At 33.3% G+C, this 27,389-nt stretch overlaps 1 protein-coding gene across 1 annotated transcript; it reads left to right on the top strand.

Moving 5' to 3' along the window:
• Positions 1-19,194: 19,194 nt before the first annotated feature.
• On the top strand, positions 19,195-22,750 carry LOC107405639 (protein SIEVE ELEMENT OCCLUSION B-like). The gene is made up of 7 exons (XM_048477048.2): positions 19,195-19,493; positions 20,071-20,163; positions 20,319-20,764; positions 20,858-20,952; positions 21,063-21,193; positions 21,268-21,726; positions 21,848-22,750. The coding sequence occupies exons 1-7, from the start codon at positions 19,272-19,274 to the stop codon at positions 22,433-22,435; spliced, it is 2,034 nt and encodes a 677-aa protein (XP_048333005.1). The 5' UTR covers positions 19,195-19,271; the 3' UTR covers positions 22,436-22,750.
• Positions 22,751-27,389: the final 4,639 nt, after the last annotated feature.

Genomic DNA, 27,389 nt, shown 5'->3' with positions numbered 1-27,389 from the left:
AAATAATAATTTCTATCAAAACCTTTACAATTCTCTTAGTTGGAAAGGTTCCCCTTTTAAAACCTTTTCACAAAACCCTTTATTCATATTCCCCGAAAACCAAGACATCAAATAAATACCAGAAATAGTAATAATTAATTTTAATTCCAATACAGCTTTAAAACATTTTATTTTTTTTAAAACACAGTTCCGAAAATCAGTTGATGCACCCATTATATACTAGTGGCGCCAACAGTACCCAGCGTCCCAATGTACCGCCAGACAGGAGGTTATAGAAAGAAACCGGCATACGGTCACGTGGCGTCCCACTGCGCCGCTGCTAACCTGGTGTCCCGGCCATGGAGGGGTGGCCACTCTCATCCGATGGCAACCACAGGACACCCTCATAAATCACCTGCGCGCTACTCACACCCACCTGCCCGCTAATTATATCCGTGTGCACAATATCCATATCACATATAATCAGAACACCAGTACGTGCATGGTGCATCTAAAAATCATAAAATCCACATATTTAAATTATATAACAAATTTCACATTTTGCATAAACACAGCGGGCATAGTCCATCCGCTTGAACCCGGAAATTCTCCACAATTTCTTTATAATCAACACCATAAATTTCATGATTTTCAAATCCACCAATTCAAATATCCACATTTTCCCAATAGCATAAATAATTCTCGAAATATAATAATTAAATCTCATAATATTCCATGGGCATATTTTATAAAAATTGAAATCACCAACATAACCAAATATTTTCCTTTAAATATTTGAAAATCAAATCATGCCCAATTTAATATTAAAACCACAAGAATTTCAAAATCCTCAAACCCATAAAATAATTTCACATGGCATAAATTTGTAAAATGCACATTTTCTTAAATCCAATAAATTCATAAATAATTCCACAACAAATCAAATAAATATTTGGCACATAGAAATTAAATTCCAAATAATTAAATCACACATAATATATTCACCAATTAAATTCCCAAAATTAATTTGAAGGTGGGTCACTCACCTTATGCACGTATCTCAATCAAGATCCTCCGTAGGATCGACTCCGCTACTCGCATATGCACCTAAACATCCACAGTACACCAAACCACAAATATTAATATTTTATTCAAAAAATTCCCAAATGGGTACCCGAGGAGCGAACACCAAACGATATCTAAAATTTACGAATTATATACCGAATCGAAGCTCGAGTGATGCTGATCACTGATTCGGTCTTAATTTCCGATGATCGTACCCGACGGGGTCGGAATTTCACTGGGAAGCTTTTTGGGTTTTGGCTTCATAATTCTCCCAAACCGTCGCGAATTGGCAGAAACGGATGCCGGATTCGGGTTCAGGAGGTCGAACACAGCGGACTGGAGCCGGCCGGAAATTTGGGTACTCGCCGGAACAGTACTTTCCGGCGAGCCGCTGCGGTCACCGGCAACCGTCGCCGGCGGCGGCGCGTGCGGTGGCCGTTGGCCGTGAAATTTTTCAGACTTGTAGATCGTGAGGAGAGCAATCCAACGGGACCGGCGGTGAGCAAAACGGAAGGCGGACGGCGGAGAAATCACGGTTTGAAGATTTAAGGCCCCTCGCCGGAAAACGCTCCGATCCCGGCGTGTCGGTGGTCCGATGGCCGTGAAATTTGGTGGGTCGGCCGGACTTGAGGAGAGGATGATGGGTGTCAGGTGCGTGTGGCTGGAAAATGGCCGGAAGTGGGCCAATCGGCGGTGGCCGGCGGTGGAGGGAAAAACTCGCCGCCGATCTTCGGACGTCCGATCCGGGCGCGTCCGGCTGCCGATCGCCGTGAAACTTGGAGGTTTTGCCGGAAATGGGGAGGGCAACCTTGCTGGCCGGCGCATGTACAGTAACTCAGCCGAAAGGTTTGAAAAATTTCGATGGCTGGCGGACTCTCTCTCTCTTTCTCTCTCCTCTCTCTCTTTCTCTCTCTTCCCCAAGAATTTTATCAAATAAAAACCCCTGTGTGATACTGTTCATGCCACGTGGACCAATCAGAAGCTGACACATGGCGTTACTGTGCACTTAAGCCAGATATATTAAAATAATACGGTATCTGGCAAATTTCAAACGTCCATAACTTTTTAACCAAATGTCCGATTTAAGCATGCTGCTAGTCTATGAACTCGTATCGACGAGTACTTTACAACCATACAAGAGTGAACACAAAATTACATCTCAAGAAAAAGTCAACTCCCAGCACCTTTTGGACAGTTTGAACCTCAACTTGATTTATCCATAACTTTCAAACCGTAGCTCCGTTTTTAACGTACTACTAGTCTACGAACTCGGGGCGTCATGCACTTCGCCACGGTACCCTGGTCAACTCGAAATTCCAACTGGAGTAAAAAGTCAACTTTTGACCCACTAGGTCAACGGTCAACCTCAGTCAACGTGCACGGATTCCGGTGCGATTTGGAACGAGGTGTCACACGTGTGGGTAGTGGAGTTGATCCTGCGGAGGATCTTGATTGACATACGTGCTTAAGGTGAGTCACCCACCTTTAAAACTATTTTGGGGTGATTAATTATGTTTATTTGGTGTTAATTTGGTATTTAGAATTATGCTCATATGGTGGAAATTTAATTATAATTGTGGAAAAATATTATTTTATAAGTACGTATATGTTTATTGCTGCTAAATGGAAATTTGGTTTATTAATGGATTTTTGATCATTATTATGATTTAATTGTATTATTACGCATGAGCAAGGTATTTTCATTAATTAATTGTATCTGGATTTTTATATTATTTTTTGGGCATGATTGGTTTAAATATTTTAAGGAAAATATTTGTTTAAATTGGTGGTTTCAAATTTGATAATTATTTCCGTGGAATATATTTGATGGACTTTGTGATATGAGCAAAATTATTTGTATATTGTTATCGATGGTTTTGTACCGAAAATGTTAAAGGAAAATGTGGGATGGTGAATTTGAAAAATGATATAATTCCCACGGTGAATTTTGGAAAATCGGTACTGTAATAAAAAATTTAATAATTGGTTTTAGACGCACTCATACAGTATTGGTGTTCTGGCTGTATATGTGATTAGCGCTCAAGTTATTATGTCTCCCATGAGTTGCCATTGGACCGAGGGTAGGCAAGTTTGATATTGGCCATAGCTGCCCCCTCCGTGGCCGGGATGACGGTTTCAGCAGCGGCGCTGTCGGGACACCGAAGTGCCGTATGCAAGTTTCTCTCTTTAACCTCTCCGCCAGTAGGTGCTCGGGATGCTGGGTATCGGTGGGCATCACTGGTATATGGTGTGGTACGTCAATTATAAATTTTCAGATAGAAATTTCAAACCCTAAAGTGTTCAAAAATTATTTATTGTGTTTTATTACATTTTATTTATAATTGGGTTATTTAATTATTATTTATTAAATTAATGATTCCTTGATTTCTGGGCGTACGAATAATCGGGTTTTGCGAAAATGTTTTAAAAGGGGAACATTTCCAACGGAGTGAATAGTGAGGATTTTGAGAGAAAATATTACTTTCAAATGATTATTATTTATTTATTTATTTAACTGTTTGGTACTGATTAATTAATTTTCCTTATTTGTTATATTATTAATATTAAAGGTGTACAGTAGATAGGGTTACTCACTGAGATGATTAGCATATCATATTTTTAAATTCTGTTCCTTTAGGTGCAAGGGGTGGTAGACGTTCTTCCGGAGCGAACCTAATCTCCGTCGCTGTCATAGTTCGAGAAGTTACCTTTGTCTTCATTTATTTCATTGTAATATTTATTTCATCCTTGTTGTATTCTATACTTAATAGTACTACATGAAGCTCTGTATACTGTCTCGGATATTTATGTATTAATTATGCACTGGATTACTGTTATTCATTTGGAGTGCTGTAAATTTGTGGAATCAAATTGTAGTATTGTGGGAGGAATAAGGGGATGATTATAGAAGTGTGTTTTCCGTGCAGGAAATTTGTGGTAAGTCCAACCCTTAGGGGAGGTTCTGCCGGATTTTCCATTGGAGGGTCCGATAGGGTTTCCCTGGGATCAAGGCTTGTCTAGGGTTCCGATAAGAAATTTTGGACGGGTCCTGACAGAAAGGATGGGCGGTGCAACTGGAAACTCAATGGAAAGTCGATTTCCCGATGAGCCGCTGTGGTCACCGGAATCCGCCACTGCCGGCGGCGCGTTTGGTGGCCACTGGCTGTAATTTTTGGTGGGTGACTCAATAGGACCGGCAGTGAGTCAAACGGAGGTCAAAATAGGGAGAAATCTGGGTTTGAAGTGATCAGCGCTGCTGCTGGAAAAAGCCTCGATTCGGGCGCGTTGGTGGTCGGTTGGCCGTGATTTTTGGCTGGCCGGCCGGTTTTCAGGTGGGCTTAAAGCTAGGGTGGCACGTGTACTGTTCTAGTGGCCGAAAAATAGCTAAGCAGCGGTGGCCAGTTGGTTTCTCTCTCTAGCTCTCTCTTTCTCTCTCTCCTCACTTCTTTCTCTCTCCTCTCCTCGGTTCCCGTGTTTTGCCAAAATAAAAGCCACCCGTGGGTGACACTGTTCACTCATGGGATTGGCTGAAAATGCGACACGTGGCACATACTGTTCACTCAAGTAAAAATATATTAAAATATTACGGTATTCGGAAAACTTTGCATGTCCATAACTTTCTAACTAGATGTCCAATTTAAGCATGCCGCTAGTCTATGAACTCATATCGACAAGTACTTCACAACCATGCATGAGTTAAAGCTCAACTTTGCATGAATAAAAAGTCAACTCCAACACCCCTTGGACAGTTTGGACCTCAACTTGTTTTGCTCATAACTTTCAAACCGTAACTCCGTTTTTGACGTGCTATCAGTCTATGAACTCGTGACAATGTGTACTTTTCAACAGTACCTTGGTCAATGTGTAATCCCATCAGGAGCAAAAAGTCAACATTTGACCCCTTCTCGGTCAACGACGGTCAAACCCAGTCAACCTTTGTCAAAGTTTAGAAATTTCTAATGTACTTCGGGACAGGGTGTTACATCCAGGCTTGTGACAATAATAGCATTCAAAATAGCCACGTCCATGCAAATTAGAGCCTCTTCCTTTTCTTCCTCTGAATCTGCCACCTCTTCCCCTTTGTGGTGTGTTCTCTGGCTGATTTATATTTTCTATTGAAGAATCTTCTCTACTTAGACTTCCTCTTCCTCTTCCTCTTCCATGAAATTTCGAACCTCTTCCTGTAAAGTCCTACATCGGTTGGAAAGGGGAACGAAACACTCCATATAAGTGGGTGTGGATACCTTTCCCTTGCGAGTCCTTTTAAAACCTTGAGGACTGGGTTGTAAGAGGATTCTCCAGGTCCAAAGAGGACAATATCGCATGCAGGTGGTCTCGGCTGTCACACTTCCTCTATTATTGTCTCCTCTGCCACGTCCTCTAAAATTAGCTCGTGAGAAATTTTGCCCTCCTATATTTGTAACTTGTGATTTAAGAGCTTGATCAACAAGAGTCTGACTGGTTGAAGCAAGAGTTCTTTTATTTACTTGAAATTCATGAGATTTTAAAATTCCAAACAACTCCTCTATTGAAACAGTAGATAAATCCTTTGATTCTTCTACTGCAACGACAACAAAATCAAATTTTTCTGGAAGACTTCGAAGAACTTTTTCAACAACCTTTTGATCTTCTAAAATTTCTCCATTAGAAGCCATTTGATTCACAATACAAGTGACCTTATTGAAATAGTCTGAAATGCTTTCACTTTCCTTCATTTCTAATTTTTCAAATTCTGCTCTTAAAGATTGCAGACATACCTTTTTCACCTTTTCTTCTCCTTTAGATGCTGATTGGATCATGTCCCAGGCTTGCTTGGACGTTGCTGCTTTTGGAATTCTTTCAAATACTGGTCTTTCAATGGTTTGATAAATCTGAAAGAGAGCCTTACTATCTTTCTCTCTTTTTTCTTTCAACGAAGTGCTTTCTGCTGTAGTTAGACTCTCTTCACTTTCTGGCTCTTCATATCCATCTGCAACAATACTCCATAACTTAAATGATTTTAGTAGTATCTTCATCTGATGGCTCCAATAATCATAATCTTCTCCATTGAAGAGGGGAATAAAAGAAGCCAGATTGTTCATATTTGCCATAAGGCTCTGATACCAATTGTTGGTTTATTTACATATATTTTTTATATAAAGTGCATTACACGTTCAAGAAGGAGAGCCTAAAAACAGGAGCCAATACATAAACCTTTTTTTTTTTTTTTTAATATTTCATACTCCCCCCGTTTCAATGGACAAAGAACAGAGATATATATACTTTCACTATTTTCATAGTTCATGAACCATATTTAAAAGGTTCTTACATGTCCCATATGTATTTATCATATATCCTAGAGAAGTAAAATATTAAGTTTGGTTTATTATTCCAACACTTCTAGTCTTAAAGATCATTCGAAGGATAATTAAGAGTTCAACCCAAGTTGTTGACGGTATTTTGAAGGTATATATAGTTTGATACATACCAAAAATACTGCAAAATGTTTGTAGCTATTAGCTAGGCGTGCCGTTATGATTATTAATTTTCAAGAATGTTACGAGACCAAATTGACTAATAATCACGATGTCAATTTGCAAAATAGGAGCAATTTGTGGGTTTTGGGAGAGATTATAATCAAAATTTAGTTGTTAATTAATTTGATTTTCATCCAAGATCAATTGCTATTTAAAAAAGCACTGCTAAAAATTTTGCTGCTAAGTTCATGAAGATTTTGATGCTAAAAATTATTCGTGACTGATTTTACACTCTACTGCAGGAGAGCCAAGTTCATGACGAATCCACAGATGAGACTTTCAAATCACCAAACATCAATTTACCGTTTTGCACGCTCAAGTCCATTAGCAACCAGGTCCTAATTAATTGCATGTTATGGATTTTAATATACATACATATATTTATGTATGTATGTACGTATATATATATATATATTGTTTCGCTAACATACATGATCAAAATTAACAAAACACATATGAAATTAATTAATTGATCAGCTCTCAACTGGCTCATGCAAGCTCGCTGGCGAGGTCAATAATGAGGAAATTGCTAAGAGTACAACGCTGTCGATTCTTGAGAAGCTCTCGGACTATTCATGGGATGCAAAGGCAGTGCTGACCCTGGCTGCTTTTGCTTTGGACTATGGAGAATTCAACAAGACCCCGCAAGTGGTCGAGCTCATCTATAAGTTGGAAAAGCTTTCTTTCGATCACAATCTTAAGGAAATACCAGATTTGGCATTAGCAATGAAAAATATCCCTGTGGCAGTCTACTGGGCTATCCGTTCTACTCTTGCTTGGGTAACTAACATCACTATCTGTGTTACTAAAGATAAAGAGTAATTTAACTTTTTATTCCTCAAATTGTGGCATTAATTTAAATTTTGTCGCTAAAAATTTGTCTCAACATGAACAATTTTATTGTAGTGATATATGTGTTATTGTTTTCAGAGACAAGCCTTCTGGTGACCTTGATTCTACTCAAAAGATGATCAACCGAGTCTTCGATGACCTCACGAATTATCTTACAAATTTCAATAAATAAATAGGTTGGTCACTTTAATTAATTAATTTAGTATGTAATAAATCATTTATGTTAATATATTTAATCATCAATGTAAATTTATGTGAAGAAATTAATGTTCTAACTTTTCTAATGTAGTGCTGATAGAGACCCATAGATTGCTTCTGAAACTTTTTCAACAGACCCCCTTCAGAATTAATGAGGTTTTCAGAGCCTTGATCTTTGGCAAGATTGTGGACCAGGCCATCAAAACTGAAGCTCAAACTACGGTACGTTCGGCCCTATTACTCTTTCTTCTATATATAGTATATGACATAAGGGTAGAAATTAGCAATATGGATGAAAATATTAATTTATGGCACTTATATTTGTTTTAATGCTAAAAATCTAATATGGAGAATTGAAATAGCCAAATTCAATTATTACATGATATATAAATTCCATTGGATTAAAAAGGAAAAAAAAATATGAATTTTTCTTTGTTTTATTCATGTAGTATTGTATTACATCAATATTATATATACAATATAAATATACTATATTGAATTTGGAGTTGTTTGTATTACAAGATTAGATTAGATTGGACTAAAATATTTTATGTTCGGACCAATCAAATTGGAATACTTTAAATTTAATTCAATAAGATTTGATAAGATTTTCAATACTCCAATCTAGTACTGCGATACAAAAGGACACTATATAAAGTTGGACATTCTCTCCTTTTTTTTAATTATTAATTGTAATAGATGAAATCTCACCTGGAAGTAATTGAAACTGAATTATTTTATGCATATGAATCAGGTTAATGTGGATGACCTAAAGGGGAAAACTGTGCTATGGTTCATTTCAAATGTAGATGTCTCCGATGATTATATAAATGCTGTGACGCCAAATGATAAGACAATAAAGAAAGAAGTACTTGAGCAGTACCGGATTGTTTGGATCCCCATCGTCGAGGGTGAGTGGACGGATGAATAAAAAAAAAAAGTCCAATCAGAGGGCTAAGAAAATGACATGGCATGTTGTAGAGCACTTTTCCACTATAGCAAGTATCAGATTCATCAACATCGAGTGGCAATTCAAGGGTAAGCCTACGATTGTGGTGACCAACCCCGATGGAGATCCCGAATACAAGAATAATGAAATTCCTGACCAAATCTCCATCTGGAACGACATTATTAAACTGGAAGATCACATTCCAAGTTATCTGGAATGGTTCCATCTTTTTATTGACATCATCGACAATATCGACACAAATACTTCATTTTGGTTAATTTACTTAACTTCATCTTTGCATAATATTTTTAATATATATCACATATGAGTTAGGCTTAGACTCATATAAAATCTCTTTTTTATTAACCTCTGAATCGATCTAAAAGTGGAAATTTAAAAATTAATACTATAGTAATTTAACATGAATTTAATAAAAATATTAAAAATGGACATCATATGGAATTAATACATTCAGAAATCGTATGGATTCAAAAGTGAGACAACCATTAATGTTGGTCAACCTTTGGTGTGAGCCTGATTGGATGTATAATGTATTAATCAGACTAATAAATATTGATTTAAAATAGATGAGGGAGTAAAAATTCATTTTCTTCTATGGATCCAAGATTTTGAAGAGAAAGCAAGAACCTTTATGAAGGAACCAAAAACCGAGATCAAGTTAGTGAATCATAGCAGCAGCAAATTACAAGCGCAATTTTGGAGTCGCATTGAGAGTTTGCTCCTGAGTAAGATCAAGAATGTCAATAGTCAGCAGGCAGACCAGTATGCAATTACAAGGGAAGTCCAAAAGCTACTTTGGTTCAAGGATGAGAGTGGATGGGCTATGCTATTCAAAGGCTTCAATGTTGTTGCCTCTGGTCATGGTTCCACTATGCTGAAGGTGTTGGAAGGTTTTCAGAATTGGAAAGACATAGTGGGTAAGACAAACTTTGAGACTGCTTTCCAAGAGTACCATAACCAAGCCGTTGAGGATTCTCACAGTTGCCAATATTTCGATATCAAAGATGGAGCCAAGAAAGACATTCCCTACGATGCCGTTCATTGCCCTGACTGTTCTCGTGTCATGGTGGCATACCTACGCTTCCGGTGCTGCCATAAGGACGATGAATAATGTAATATATTTTTATATATTTCAGTATGTATTATACAGTGTGTATTGAAAGGTACAATATTTTTAGTATTTGCTACAATAAAGTGGCATCTCTCATGGCGTTGGTATTGTGGCATACCTACGTTTTCAGTGCTGCCATAAGGACTTTGAATAATGTAGTAGATTTTTATATATTTCAGTAGGTATTATATAGTGTGTATTTAAAGGTACCATACTATATAGTATTTGCTATAATAAAATGATGTAACACCCCGTCCCAAAGTACAACGGAAATTTTCCAACTTTGACCATTGACCGTTGATTTTGACTTTGACCGTTGACCGAAGGGGTCAAAAGTTGACTTTTTGTTCCGTTTGGAATTCTAGGTTGACTGAGGCACCGTTACGAAGTACACGTTGGCACAAGTTCCTAAACTAGTAGCACGTTGAAAACGGAGCTACGGTTTGAAAGTTATGAGCAAAACAAGTTGAGGTCCAAACTGTCTAAGGGGTGCCGAAGTTGACTTTTTATTCATGCAAGGTTGAGCTTTGACTCATGCATGGTTGTGAAATACTAGTTGATACGAGTCCGTAGACTAGCGGCACGTCCGATTTGAACATGTGGTTTGAAAGTTGTGGACCTGTAGAGTTTTTCAAATACTGTATTATTTTAATATTATTTTTAAACGTGTAACGATGTGCCACGTGTGACTTAATAAATGTGACCATGTGTCACCATGGTGAAATGCCATATGTCAACCATGTTTAATACCAAATTATTTTATTATTATTTTATATAATATTATTTTTAAATATTATTTAATTATTTTTATTTTATTTTATTTTCTTTTTTTCTTTTTCTTTTTCTTTTTCTTTTCTTCTCCCCACGTGGGAAAAAGGCCACGGGGCCATTGCTTCTTCTTCCTTCTCCTTCATTTTTTTTTCTCCCACCGGCCGTCCCTCTCTCTCTCTCTGTTGTTCACCATTTCCAGCCACCACCTTGCCACACGCGCCGGCCACCATCCAAGACCACACGCCGGCAAGCTCACCAGCCAAATTTGGCGACCGGCCGACCGGCGACGCGCCCAGATCGGGCCGGTGAAGTCGCGGCGGCGGGTTGAATTTTTTCCTGCGATTCCGCCGTATTCCGGCCAGCCCAGTCCAAATTACCACCCCTCTCCCTCTATTTTGGGTCCTCTGAGTTCAAATATGGCCTCCAATTTCCAAAATTCGAAGTGGTTTGTGAGAACGAAACTTTCCGGCCAAATTCCGGCCACCACCGGCGGAATTGGGGTCGATGGAGACCGGTAATGCGATCCTTGTTCCACAAACTTTGATTCAGTATATTATTTGTCAATTTTGGATAACGTTTGTGTTTGATCCCCCAGGTACCGAGTATTATTTATCCGAATAAAATATTAATTTATTTGACTGTGTGTGAATTGTGTTCTAGGAGCACTGGTGAGTCGTGGAGTATTTCTTCCCTTTTTCCTCTCTATCTCGTATTGCTTCCTTATCTGTCATTTTATTAATTTCATATTTATTTGTATAATGCTCTGTATACTGTATGGGACATTTAGTTGTTGTTTATGCACTGAGTTGCTGTTATTCTTTGAAGTGCTGTAAATTTGTGGAATCAATCTGTAGTATTGTGGGAGGAATAAGGGGATGGAAATAGAAGTGTGTTTTCAGTGCAGGAAATTTGTGGTAAGTCCTACCCTTAGGGGAGGTGCTGCCGGATTTTCTGTTGGAAGGTTCGGTGGTATTTCCCTGGGATCAGGTCTTGCCTAAGATTCCAGGGAGGAATCTTAAACGGGTCCTGACAATGATGTCTCTCATTGTGTTGGTAAAAGAGAGATCTGCCAGTCCTAAAACACTATGTTCATGTTTAGGATATACATCGATAATACTACTTTTGCTATTAGTGTTATATGTTGGGGCTTTGCTCTATGATCCTAATTTTACATTTAATATTATACATACATATATTGAGAGAAAGAGAGTTATGAAGATGCGGACAGTTTAAAATAATATTACCTTAACTGCCATATAATTAAAAACTATAAAAACCTGTAGTGTAATTTCATAATCATACCTATTTCACCTAAAAAAAAAAAAAACTGGATATATCGCAACTTCACCTAAAGCTCTAAGTTCTTCAATTTGGTAGAAAAGCCTAAATACGTTAATCTCCATCTTCCAGAAGAATAACAACGTTAATCTCCATGCATATTTGATCTTGTCTTTAAAAATTTATATGTACGTTACTAGACTACTTACCCACCCCCCTCTCTCCTTTATCGGTGCCTGGTCAGACTTGGCGCCTAGACACACACTCAATCCAAGGTGTGATGCAGCTGTGGCAGCTGCGTTGAACAGGTCCATGATGATGCCCGATTGATGGCTTAAAAAATCAATTGGGTTTCCAACAAAATAGAGACTATAACGGTTATGTGGTGTGGCAGTTTGTAGTTATTTGCATGGTCGTGTAATTTTTTTTTTTTGGGGTAATTAATAATATTTGAAAGAAAGGGATCCAACAGGAGGGTTTCCAAGTAGTTACTCATCATAATACTATTTTTGCTCAAGCATCCTTAACTTTCAGAATTTTTGATAATGTCTAGTGCATTAGTATTAGTACCATTGCACGACATTATAATTTACAAAAGTATAGATAATTTGATTGAAAATATCAAACTCTTTATCAACTTTAACAAACAAAAATATCAAAATCCTTATCAACTTTAACAAACAAGGTTAGAATTATTTTTTGAATGCATGTGAAGAATATTTGGTATGTATATAAATATATATTTTTTTTAACATTAAACTTTGATCATTATTCCAAAAAATAATGATTTTTACAATGGGGTTGTCCATGCAGGTTGAACTCGGTATATGTATATTATGTGCTAAAAATGAAAAAATTATAATTTGATTGGTATGTATTTTTTTTAAAATTATTTTTTTGAACATTTGCGATTCATAGCCATGGCTTAATCTCCTACCCATATGCTTAAAGTTAAATACATCATTAAAAAAAAGGTTTATCCGCATTGGAAGAACCATTTTAGGCTATTGGAGATTTGTGAACGAATTTCAGAGCAAGCTACCGGCAGTCATGGAAGGCTGCCAGAGTTTATGGCGTTAAGGAAGACATCAAACGCGCTAAAATAACATAATTGATTTGAAATTTTATAAGGAAAAAAAAAAAAAGTTGAGAGGGGTTTTATGTAAATTTACATAAAAATGAAAATGCTGTGTGATTAGAAGCAGCTTCCAAAAAGAAATCAATTAAAATTGTTTAATTGTAATTGACCTACTATTAATTGGCCTCGGCTAGTTAAAATTCCTATTTTTAGTGTATTTCTGTTGGGCTGCCCTAGACATCCGTCATATGGACTTTGAACTTTTTATCTTTCATTTTTTTTTTCTGTTAAAATAACAACAAATTTTATTTAATGGGTACCTTTTTATTTTTATTTTTTATTTTTTTATTTTTTTTTATTTTTTGAAAGGAAAACAACAATTCTTTTTTATGTTTAATGGATACTTGATCTTGTCTTTGGATATTTATATATACATTAACCAACTTTGAAAACTAAATAGATTTCCAGTGTAATATGTGTACTTTCAAACAATCCAATCGGTAATAATCATTGATGATTGTTTCCAAATCTTGTGTTCAAGCTCTAGTGTTAAAATCTTCCTTTTCTATTTATTAAAGAAAAAAGGTGTAACATAAAAATTTTGCGTGTATTTGGATTATTCCATTTCTTTGTTTTTTCCTAGCAGGTGGCAAAAGCCCAAACCCCAAAGCCCAAAATATTGGAATAAATGTGTGGTATTAGAATTATAATAGATTTTGAAAATGTCCGTAAAAGGCAGACATATAATGGTTCTGTTTGGTTAGGAAAGGACATCGTCAGCGTCCACACCACGAAAATGACAAACTGACTTAATTGCTACATTATACTGTTTTTCATTACAAAACACGTTTTAAATCTGATCCATCAGTCTATGAATCTTGAAATTTTGATGCGGACAAAATGATTGACGTGAGTGATGAAAGAAGGAAGGCCATCAATTTGAGATAATCGTATATTTGTATTTTATATGTTATTAAGATTCTCCGATAATTTTCTTTCTTTATTGGTTCCTATACTTTAGTTACAAATTAACTTCTTTTTTTCTTTTTTTACCTCCTATAATTAGTCATTTTTGAGTTTATAATTCCTTCTTAATTATATATATATATATATATATATATTTACTAAAATATAACGTATTACTTTAACTTTTTAACGATTTACAGGCCTGCTGTGTGACAAATAAGGAAATATGTCTCCCTCTCAATGGGACGTTTTGATTAAGTAAAATTACAAGAAAACATATAGCATATGCGAAAGGTAAAGGTATTTTTCGAGTTGTTATTATTATTATTATTTTGATAAATATAGTCCAAATATTTAACCAACGCACTGCAATGTGGAACAAAGCCAAGTATGAAAATTGGACATTAGGAGGGCAAATGTAGTAGTCCCATAATGTTTCTTTTTTCTTTTTTTTTCTTATTTTTTTATACAAATTACCTCATATACAACTTATTCAAAATCTTTTGTATTTTTGGAATGAATCCGTGCTTTAATAAGCATAAATAATTATGCTTAACCATTATTTTTTGTATTTTTTAAATTCGAATTTGTATTTTTATGAATATAAATAATGATGTTCAACCATTGAAACTATCCACTTTATCTATCATTGTTTATGGTCCATTTAAATATTTTTGTCTGTTATGGGTATATGACTCTATCACCATTTTCTCCCTTTCAAATTTGAATTTCCACACTTATATTATATATATATATATATTTATTTATTTTTCACGCTGAATCTGTCTAGAGGATATCTTCAATGAAATGAAGAGAGAGGGTGCTGTTCGGCAGATACGGTTAAATAAATGAGAGATTACTATTTCATGATTTTTTTTTCAATAAATATATTTAAAAAAATTGAAATGCAAGTTTCAAGAAAAAGTGGTATTTACGCACGCATGTATTGATATAATAATAATAATAATAATAAACAAAAAAAATGTTTAATTCCTTTTGTTAAATTGTACCGTACGTGAAAGGTCAATTTAATAAATTTATTGATATTTGTTATAAAAAAAAATTTTCTTGAATCACACAAATATTTGAAGTTTCAACCTAATTGCGTTGCAAGTTTTAGTTAATATTTTTTATGTGTTACTTCGTGCCATGTTTATAATTAATAATACAAATATGAATATTATAATTTTTAAATTGGTAAAATTGTATTCTTTATATAAGACAATGGATATCATAATAATTTGTGTCATACAATAATAAAAAGATAATTTGTGTCACTTTTATTTTTATATAAAATAATCTACTATACATCAAAAAGGAATAATTTGAAATGAAAAGAAAAATAGAAGCAAAGTATTTGAAAAGAAATCAAAACATAGATAAATATGAAATACTTTTAAAAGGCAATTTAAATTAATATAATTATTCCAATTTATGTTTATTTTAATCCAGATGAGGGTAAAATAAACTTCTTACAATTCAAAATGGTCAAAATTTGAAATTTCTTTAACAGATGTTAATACCTAGAGGGTAAGTGATGGATTTGAAGACCTTGGGGGTGTCCTGTTGGCTTTTAATTTTTATTGCCATTGGTTCACATTGAAGAAGTCCTGCAATAATAATTGTATTTTCTTCGACATTTATCACATGCAAATTTGGAGATATTGGGCTTACAAGGTATTCATGAAGCTGGTATAACATTTTCCATGGTGTGCTAGATTTAGAGGCTTTGAGATATTCCACCAAGGTATATATCCACAAAATCCGTCATATTTCTCCAACCTCAGCTCCGATCTCTATTACTTTGTAATTTCAAGGTTGTATACTTTAAGCCCTCTGTTTTAACACCCACTATATTAAGACTTCAATTTTGAGTTTCATGCATAATTATCCAATTGGATCTCATGTTTACCAGAACACTAACCTCCGTTTGTCTCACATACACATTCAAACCATTTTTTTTTTAAATTATTAAATAAAGTCGAGAGGCATCAGATATAGCCTAGCTGCTTGCCCCGAGAGACGATTGGTGACTAAGAGAGCTTAGTGATTATGCTAGTCTGATAATTTTTTTTTTTTTTTTTTAACCAAAAAGTTGATGTTCTCTTGGAGTTCATAAATTAATCTTGAATCCTAAAACATAAAATTCGATGAAGCTGTAAGCAACAACAAAAGTGACCTTGTCAGCAATTACTGGTGATGATAAGGGTGTGGATCAAGTACTTTAGCACTTAAATTATTGAGGCTTGCAATTTGAATGTGGAACGCGGTTGAGGAAAAAGGGAAGTACTGGGCTCATAAATTAGCTTAGGCAAACAAGGGGGTGGAGTATATGTGAAGAAGATGATATTCCCAGTGTTCTCGTTCTTTGTAAATTGCACTTTTTATTATTTTTATTTTTGTTATTTAAAATCAGAGTTTGTTATTTTCAGGAATATGGATGTTTTAAAGATTGGAAAAATGGGTTTCTCTGTTGTGTACCCTTCTCAGTTTCCTCCGCAAAGAGCCAGAAGGCATGCAAATGATTTACATTTGAACCAAACTAAAAGTACAAGGTAAAGCTTTAAAAGAATTGTATATCTTTAAGACGACATTATAGAAAAGTTATAGCATGGTCTATCTCCTACCCTGCCTTTTTATAAGGTGTGTACAAAAATGGTTGGGATACAATCTCAAAGTCTATTTTGGAAAAATAATCGCCATTCCTACATTTTGGACTGAGAGAGAGCTTAGAGACTGTAGCAATCGACCATTACTACGGATTCCTTCTTTTTAATGTTTATTTAATAAAAAAGAAAACAAAAAAGACTGTTAAAAAAAAAAAATGTTTAGAGGTAAAATAGAGGCACGCGAGGCACATGAGATGGATGGAAGTTAGTGATCTATTAAACATATGAGATCCAATCGGATCAATGTATAATAAATTAAAAATTAATAAGTTGGTGGATTTCAAAATAGAGGTTTAAACTGTATAATCCTAAACTACAGGGTAGTAAATTGCAATTAGTCCTTTTATTTAATTTTTTTTGGGACACAGATTTGGACCCATTGAGGTTGGACATTTAAATGTAATTAAATTTATCTATAAACATTATCTAATATCAAAAATACATGTGAATTGGTTAACATATTAATATAATTTAAAAATAAATAAATAAATTGTTAAAAATTAAATATTATTAAATATAAACCAATCAACTAATAACGTTCATATTTTTAATAAATAAGTTGATAGATGAATGGTACATAAAATATTATTTGGATTTAAAATACTATATTGTAATTTAGATTTTTGGGTCTAAATAGTGTAATATAGATTTAATAGCTAGTCTTTTATATGAAAACACGCTTTGAAAAGAAATGTATATACAGGAAAACAAAATCATATACATAATCATATCTTCCAACATCTCGTAATCAATAACCAAATAATTAATGCTATTTAAATTATTAATGGCAATTAAATGTAATTATCATTTTGAACAGGAAAAAAATAAATTGTACGAATTAAAAATGTTTAATTTTAGCACAATATCTATAATATTGCATTGGTGATCGGGAAACTTTTGGTAGAAAAATATTTTACAGTACAGAGATGAGACAAACCTTAAGCTTTGTACAAGCTGTATCTTTCATCCTTTGCAGATATGTTTGGAATATTATGGTAGCATCCAAATATTCGTAATGGTCGATTGCTCTCTCAATTTGACGTTTTTCCTCATTTAAATTTAAATTTATATTTATATATATATATATATATATATATATATGTATATGTATATATAAAACGAATACTACAATTATAAGGATATATTTCGCCGACTGCTCACAATTTTTTTTTTTTGGGTAATATAATTTCTAACTTTTGAAAGGCCTCTATATAATTATGTGGTCATTCAATTTTTCAAACAATTTTTTATCCGGAGTTGGGAATTCAAATTAATTTAAACTTTTTTTTTTTCCTTTTACTGGAAACGTATTTAAACATTATTAACGATTACATGGCAATTCCCAAATAATAATTATATTAAAATGTTAGTTTTTTTAAAACCCATTTGGGAGATCGAAGTAAAACATGGATTAATATATTAATCAGATCACTAATAACATCTTTGCATGTATGGACTATATACCATTGATTTTATTCGTTCCAAATTTTACAACAAAAATAATAACAATTTTTTTTTCTTTTTTTTTTTGTTCTTTTGATTTTAATCAAAGATAAAAACAATTGAGGATATAGGAAGAGTAAGATAAATAATATTTGAAAATATTCTTTTTTTCACATTCGTGGATAATATTCCTCCATCTTCAATGGGTGCAATGTTTCCATGCAAACAGCCTATCGAAGTGTACAAACACAGTCAAACATTTTTGCAAAAAGGACACAAAACGTGTATCGCAGCACTGAAATATTGACAAAATTCCAATCTACCCCACCATGTACTAAATGATTTCTGTTTTCCTATGTATAGGCTTTTTGGACATTAAAAAAAAATAAATAAATAAATAAATAAATTCTTCTGGTTTCTTCTTTTTCTTCCTCATATTCTTCTTCATGATATCCTTCTCTAGCAACCTGCTAACTCTACCGGATAGTTACAGATTTCTTATTTTCACATTTCTCTAAAGCCAAATCCAATAAAGTCTTTGCTTTGTTTTGACGAAAGCGAAGAGAAAAATATGTTTTTGTCTCATACTCAATTAATGGTTTTGCATGTGATTCCTGGCCTGGCTTCTTGCTATTATGGAAAAGGTTTTGAGTTCATGAGCGCGTACCTACCTATTTACACTTGGAATAAATTAGTGACCATACACTCGGTTCGGTTTTTGTGGTGGATTTCGATTCAATTTAGTTTATATAAACCAAAAAAAAAAAAAAAAAAAAAAAAAGAAGAAGTAAAAAGCCGACCAAACTGAACCAATATTCATCCTATAATTGATAAGTAATATTATAGCTCGTTGCAAATAAAACAATGTATAGTATTCTGTCTTCGTTAGAGATGCAGAGTAGTAATGATAAATCCACCACTCAATAAATAATGTATTTTCAGTACTAATTGTTAATTCATCTACTTTATTCCCAAAAGAATCATGTGAGAAAAACTTTTTCCACAGCTTCAATATATTAAAAAAAATAAATAAATAAAAATAAAAATTGCTTCCTCAAAAAATACAAAAACTTTTTGGTTTTTACCTTAACACTTCATGTGACAAGGTAACTTTATGCAAAAGGCACCAAGTGATACTATGTTTGTTTTACGACCACAAGAAACTACGTATATGCATGTATATATGTATATATATATATATATAAAAGTAGTGGGTCCCACCGACAGTGTGCAATACAATGCGAGAACTGCTATAAATAGGGGGAGAGAAACTACATTGTAAATCACAAGAAGCAACACAAAGCTGTAATATTGCTATCCAAATTTCTCTAATTTTAATTGTGTTTTAGAGGTTTTTCATTTTTGTGTAGCAAAAATGCTGAACATAGCACACAATGTGGCCACCAAGGTGACATCAGCAGTGCACCACATTGGAGAGGAGGTCTTAGGTCTCTTCACTATGAGTGACAATAAGATCATGGACCTTATTTATGAAACTCATGTTCATGCTGATGAAACTTTCGACGATGATTCTCTTTTTATCATCACCGAAAACATCCTCAAGCGTTCTACCCAAATTGTTGACAAACTCGTGCAGGTATGTATATATATATATATATATATATGTATACATATACAACCTAATTATATGTATTTATTCTAAAACTAATGTTATATAAGGTTCCAATGAAGATATTTTTAATTTTTTTAGTTGATCATAAATAGATTATAAAAAAAAATATTGGTAATAAATAGACTTAATTATCTAGAATCCCTTGAATTTAATATGATATATCACTATTTATCAAATCTAAAAAATTTAAATGATTGAACTTATTTATTCTCAACTTAAAAAGTTAAAAATGTCCTTACACACACACACACATATATACAAGGAAAAAAAAAAAAAGCATGCGAGTATGCGTGAGACTAGTTCCATGCACAACATACTCATATAACTATGTATGTATATATATATATATATATATCATGATTGTTATTTTATATATATATATATATAATATAATACCGGTGGTGTGATAACAATTCAAAAAAAGGAAAAAAAAAAAAAAAAAACAATGAGCTATTCTTGCGGGGACTATAAAACTTTGAGATTTTTTTTATTGTTATGCTTTTTGAGTTTGAAATTAATTACATGTGACTAATATGAACAGGGTAGCCAAGTACATGTGGAGAACATTGACGAGAAGACCCCCAAGCCCAATTTCAGTGTTCCCCTATGTAAACTTAAAGAGATTGGCTGCGAGGTCATTAATTTCCTTCAATACCAATCTATTCTTTCATTAGTTCTTTAAATTTTTGGCTAAGATAAAGAAGTGTAATTCCAGCATTATTTGCATACAACTTATTTTACTTTTAACATTATTAATGAAAAATTAACAAAACAAATGAGAAATTTCAGCTGTCATGCAAGGCACCAGGTGAGGATGTTGCACACAAAACAACTCTGGCAATACTAAACAAGCTATCAACCTATCCATGGGAAGCCAAGGCAGTGCTGGCTCTGGCTGCTTTTGCCTACGAATACGGCGATTTCTGGTTCCTTGCTCAGAATCAGCACTCAGACCAGCTTGCAAATTCTTTGGGAATCCTGAAGAGAGTGCCTGTTCTCACTAAGCCTGCTGAGCTTCAGAAACGCAGGCAAGCAGTTCTCGAACTCAACAATCTGATCAAGGCAACATTGCAGGTCATCGAAATCATCTTCGAGTTCGAGAAGCTCTCCACCTACGATCCCAAGGACATACCACGATTGTCCATCGCGATGGACCATATCCCAGTTGACGTTTACTGGTCAATCTTAACAGTGGTTGCTTCCTCAACTAAGCTCACTATTCTCACTGGTGATGAGTAAGTAACAAGTTTTCATTTTCATGTCCGTGGTTGACTAAGCATAAATCCATATCCTCATAGAACCAACTTATATTTATATATTAACTACAGGGACAAGCCATATGATCTGTCCCCTTATTCGCAAAAGATTCATTACATACTCAACAAGCTCAAGATCCAGCTGATTGTCTGCAGAAGACAATTCGGTAAATTTATCTGGCTGGATTTTCTTAATTTCATCTTCATTCAAAAAGAAACTCACTTTCCTTTCCACCGATATATTATATACTTAAACAGAAGATCTTTATTGTTGCAGAGGAGGCAGAGGCTTACCGTAAGATAAGGAAAATTTTCCAAACACCAACCGAAGTGATGGAGGTCTTTAGGGCCCTGACTTTTACCAAGGATAAACCTCAACCCCTCATTGATGGTTCAAGTAACAAACAGGTTAATAATTTGTTTCTCAGGACCAAAATTTTCTAATAATTTGGATTATTTCACTAATAATTTTGTTCGAGCAGGTTAACATTGATGTGCTGAGGAAGAAGAACGTATTTCTGTTTATCTCGACCCTCGAAATCACAGAAGAAGATATTTCAATTCTGAAACCAATTTATGAAGGAACAAAGACAGACAACAATTACAAGATTGTTTGGTTCCCACTTGTGGAACAGTGGACCAATGAACTCCAAAAGAAGTTCGAGATCCTGAGGTCCAAAATGCCATGGTTCACTATCCAATCAATATCAGCCACAGTAGGAATCAAATTCATCAAGGAAGAGTGGCATTTCAAGGGCAAGCCTACACTTGTAGTGATGAACCCCCAGGGAAAGATCGAAAACCCCAACGCTCTCCACCTTATCAGGCTGTGGGGAATGAAAGCCTTTCCTTTCAACAAAGCTGCCGAAGAAACAATTTCCAAGGAAACCAGTTGGATTGGTCCAGTGGTGAACAACATCGACCCTGTTATTCAAACCTGGGTACCTTCATTTTTCACAAAACGATTGATATATATATATATATATATAAATGGGTTTTTTTTTCCTTTTTTTTTAAATAGATTTGAATTTTGGGATTTCATTGAGTCATTTTATCAAACAGATTAAGGAAGAGAAATACATTTTCTTCTACGGTGGCAAAGACAATGAGTGGGTCCAACAGTTCAACAAAAGAGCGACCATTTTCGCAAGCGATCCGATCTTCAAAGATGCGAAGATCAACATCGAGCTGTTCTGTATCGGAAAAAGTCCCAAAGGAGGTGAAGACCATGGAATCCTCGGGCGGTTCTGGAATGGAATAGAGAGCTTGTTCTTCACCAAAGCTCACAAGCAGATCGACCCAGTTACACAGGAAATCCAGAAGCTGCTTTCGTACAAGAACGAGAGTGGTTGGGCTCTGCTGAGCAAAGGGTCTACCGTGGTGATCGCCGGCCATGGATTCACAATTTTGAAAGCTCTGGAGGAGTTCGACAAATGGAAGGACACGGTTCGCGAAAAGGGTTTCGAGATCTCTTTCAGAGAGTACCATCTGAAGCTTATTCAGTCGGTCCGCCATTGTTGTCGTCTTGACATTCCAAGCGTTAGTGGAAAAGTCCCAGAGAAAATGCAATGCCCTGAGTGTCCAAGGACCATGGAGACCTTTATCAGTTTTAAGTGCTGCCACACTGACGGTCCAAATGCACACCATTAATTAATTAATTAATCAAGTAGCTCTCTCTCCTCCTAATTGGTGTCAATCTCTGTCTGTTTGGATCACCACGGAATTTGGTCATGTTTTAAATATTAGTATATTGGTACGGTAAAATAATGGGTATCTTGATTAAAGTTTTTAATTATGTGGGAACTTTGGTAAAGTTGCCCCAAAAATGTATTTCAAGTGTGTATTATTTTTCTCACAAATAAATGGCATCTTCATTACATTGGTAATCTGAAGATATGCCTGTGGTGTTGGTTTTGTAATATTTTTCCCAACAATGAAGAGGGTTTTCATTTGTGGTTTTAACTATTTTACTTTTTTCAATACTTTATACCCGAACTATTTCCTTATGCTTGGGTTTTCATTTTCCTTTGGTTTGCTTGTATTAATTTGTGATTCATCATCTGATGAAATTAAACAGTGAATACCAATATATATATATATATATATATTAACACCGCAAAAAATATTGAAAATTAATAGGAATTCATAGAAAATAATGAAAATCAAAAACGAATATTTAATAAACATAGTAGCAGAACACCGATAATTTTGGAGAAGAATCCCCTGCTTTAAGACTTTTGTCTTAGATGTTTTAGTTTTGTATATCCTTTGTCATTTATAGGTCATAGTGGTCTATTCTTGGAGCACTTTTATTTTGATGGCCTTAGATATATCTATGTTAGAAAGGTTGCCTAATAATTCTAATATTTCAAAGTAAATAAAAAATGATAATAAAAAATTTGAACTCTGTTATATATTGTAGATTCTTTTTATCTTCCTCTAGGCCACGAAACGCCATGGCTGTGATACTAAAATTAATATATTTATATATATATAATCATGATATCTTAATAAGATAATTATTGCATGTATATGCATATTCGAAAGATGTTGGACATTACTTCATATACATATTATAGTCTTTTTTTTTTTTCCCCTAAAAAAAGATAAAAATAAAAAGGGAGTGCTGGTGGACCAAAGCATCGCACCCATAAATCAGCATAAAACACATGAGAACGAAAATGAGAGGATGAAGTAAAACGTGAGTCTATTAATACTTATTACTTTATGCATACTATAAATTCCAAAACTTCAAAGTATGTCAAATAAACTATATACATACAAAGTATGTCAAATAAATTATATACATACATTAAAAGTATTTTCTTCGACATTAATTATGTAACATACGGGTAATATATATATATATATATATATATAAGGTTTTATAATTTTTATTTTTAAAAGAAAAAAATAGAGTTTTTATCCTAATAGGTTTGGTTATAAGTACATTTCAATTTTATTAGGAAATTGAAAAAAAAAATATTTAAGGGTATTTATTTTATTTTGGTTTTTTAAATGGAATGAGAAAATACGTTCATTTTACTTTTATGTTGTTTTCAACTTTAGGCCGCTAGAGTATCGGGTAAGTCTTCTTCTTCTTTTTCTTCTTCTTCTTCTAGCCCTAAAAGCTATTAGAGTTAATATTAAAGGCTTCCAATCTTAATTTAGGATTTTGGTAATCATTTAAGATTGTTAGGGATCCAATATTTTTGAAGATTTTGGAATTTCTAAACAAATTTTGGAGCATAAGAAGGAAGATCCTAAATCTTTCAAGTGATCAAGGTTTGTTTTCTGATCTTTTTATGTTACATGATATTATTTGAGATGTTTTCGGATTATAGAAGTATTGATTAAGGTTGAATTGAAGAGTTGTTGTTAAAAACCTAATTTGAAATTTATTTGGGATCTGTATAGAGTGACTGTTCGAATTTATTTAAAATATTTAAAAGTTTATTTTGGCACTAAACTTTTTATAAATGACAATAGACATGTTTATGATTCAGTATAAATTTATTTGGGGTGATTTGGATCTATTTTCAATTTATTACGAAATTTTAAATTTATGCATTCTGTCTGGTTTTTCTGTGTGATTTCAATATGGCTCATATGTAAAAATTTCAAAACAGATCCAAACGAAATTATTTGTACCTAAAAATTTGTATACTTTATTCTTCATATTTCTAATATTATTATAAAAAAATTTAGCTTCAAATCCACGATAGTTTGGCGTGGTGAGTTTCTAATTTACCTATAGCCAGCTGTCTGAATTTATTTTCTAGTCCATTTAATAAAGAATAAAATTCGATTTTAAATAGTTTCCAATCTATTTTTGACCTAATAATTTTTATATAATGCATACTATATATAGTTAAACATTGTAAAATATTACTGCTTTTGGAATTGTATTTTATTTTTAATGAATTTTTATGTAGACTAGACTCCCTGTAAAATGCTGATTTTCAGTTTCTGTCAATTAGTTACTAAATTTAATTTGATCATGTTTTCAACCTTTGTTTGGCTTTTAAAATTTTATATGAATATATGAAAGTGTCTAGTTTTAACCTGTAAAATTCCAAATGCATACAAAATTTCATGAAAGAGAAACAATTTGAGCATTGAATTAAGGTTTCTGAAAATCTAGTGATTTCAGTATTTCTTCGTTAAATTTTCAATGAGTTTTGAATGGTTTTTCATTATTATTTTATGAAATTGTTTTAATCACAGTCACTTATGCATGTATATAGTACCCTCATAATTTTTCAGATTTAGATGATGTCGTTTGAATAAGGAATTTAATTCTTATTTAGAGACTGTTTATATATTAATAGGTTTTTATTCGGCTTCTGGTGATTTAATCTTGTTCTAAGCTTATGATTTTGAGATTTGGGGCTTAAGCTATGATGATCTTATGGTATCAACTCTTATTCATTTCGTTTGAATTTAAGAGTTTGATTATGGGATTTATACGTAAGATAATTATGGTAAACGATGGTTCTGTTTTATACTGATGAGAGACTATTGATATTATTCATAGGTCGTTAATCTTTTGTGACTTTGCTGATCAAGGTAAGTTACTGGACTTTTTAAAAACTGAAACCATAGCAAATATGTACTTATGTTATTGATTTATTTATATTTTTCTATCAGTTTATGTTTTATGAAATATATATGTATTGTACAGAGAAATTGTTGGATATTTGATATATGTATTTTTGCTCTGGTTGTTGATAATTTAGTAGGCATTTATGGATATGTTATGATATGTTTTCGGGTGTTAAGATGAATCATGTGAGGGTATTTTCTCTAGTGATTTATAGTTCTTTACCTTTGGGTTTAGACGTATTATTTCATATGAGAGGACCTACTGATAATCACAGTAGGGATATGGCTCATACCTTTGCGTGTGAGTGTTTGTTTTTAAAATTTATGTTTCCCCACTTGTTACATGCCTCACACATGAGTTTATTCGGATTTTGGATTACCAACGGATAATATTATGTTATGGAATGTCCTACTAAGTAATTAACAATTAGAGTTTATATGAAAATCATGTTTATATTGTTAAAGATTATTTTCGGATATTTATTTGTTATGATTTTAAGTATTTTTCTTATTTTATAATTATGAAAAAAATAGTAGCTTACTGAGTTTTATACTCATTATTTATTGTTATGGTTTCAGGTACTCCATAGTTTCAAGGCAGCTAGATTTGGCATATGATAATGGTGCTTAGTTGTTTTTATTTTTATATTAGTTATCTGGAAAGACCTTTTGGGTGTTGGAGTTTATTTTAGTTTTTTTTTTTTTTTTTTTGGGAGATAGATTTTAGATATTATTTATTAATGATATTTGGAGACATTTTATGTTCTACATTATAAGTTCTTATAAGTGTTATAAGTATAACTTTTATCACATTTCGAGTATATAGACTTGGGATTTGACAAATTATTATGTGTTTGTGGAACTTTTTATTTCAGACAATAATATATATGATCATGTGGTCCATGTCCATGATGAAGATATTAGATATGTAAATTTGTGTTATTTATTTTTTCCTTAAACAAAAAAAAGAAAAGAAAAGAAAAGAAAAGAGATTTTGGTAAACCTAAAGTAATTGAGCGTAATAACATAACTTCATTAAAAGATAACAAATAAATTTAAACTTTTTTCAGCTTTATCAAAAATCATTTCAACCTTATATTTTAAGAAAATCATCATTGACTATCTTTTAGTATTATGCATATAATACCTTCTCTCCAGGATATGATTTTGGGTTGCGGAGAATATTCGTGCACGGCATGTTCCATTAAAGCAAAAGGGAATTAAGTAGAAGGGGTTGGAGTTAGATAAGAAATGAGAGGTCAAAAAATTTCATACTTTGAAAAATAAAAAATTATATGACATATGTATATATGTTTTAGTGATCATATTTAGAGGCGTAGTCACCATATACGTAAAGGTTTTTGGCAACATGCAAAAATTTTATATTAAAAATATTATTTATTAATAAATATAATAATAATGATGTGATATTGTTGTGAATGAGACTTTATATAATTTTTGTTTGCTTCTTTCACATTGAAGAAGTCAGAAGTAAAGGTGTTCATACATACGCATAGTATTAAAAATATTATTTATTAATAAATATAATAATAATGATGTGATATTGTTGTGAATGAGACTTTATATAATTTTTGTTTGCTTCTTTCACATTGAAGAAGTCAGAAGTAAAGGTGTTCATACATACGCATAGTTTTTCCATGGCAATAATTCTGCTTATTTGGTCGACAAATTCTTTCCCCTTTTTTTTTTTTTTGGCTGAAAGGCACGGGTTTATACAAACCAAAAAGAGAAAAGAGCCAAAGCAGCACCGCTCAGATTCAGGAGCTAGTCCAACTATCTCTTTCCTGAATAGAAAGAACAATGATTGGATTCAAATTATCCCAATAGAGACTGATTCACCGCCCATTTACTCACAATATGATTTGACCCATAAATTCTTTCCATGTTTATCATGTATTGGACATCTTGGAAATATTACGATACGAGAAGGGCATGAAAGTAATCTTATCAATATATTGATATGGGCTCTTTCCAACTT

The sequence above is a fragment of the Ziziphus jujuba genome, chromosome 3 (assembly GCF_031755915.1).
Source record: "Ziziphus jujuba cultivar Dongzao chromosome 3, ASM3175591v1".
Lineage (NCBI taxonomy): Eukaryota > Viridiplantae > Streptophyta > Magnoliopsida > Rosales > Rhamnaceae > Ziziphus > Ziziphus jujuba.
Note: the sequence above shows the minus strand (reverse complement) of the source record. Positions and strands in the feature narration are given on the sequence as shown.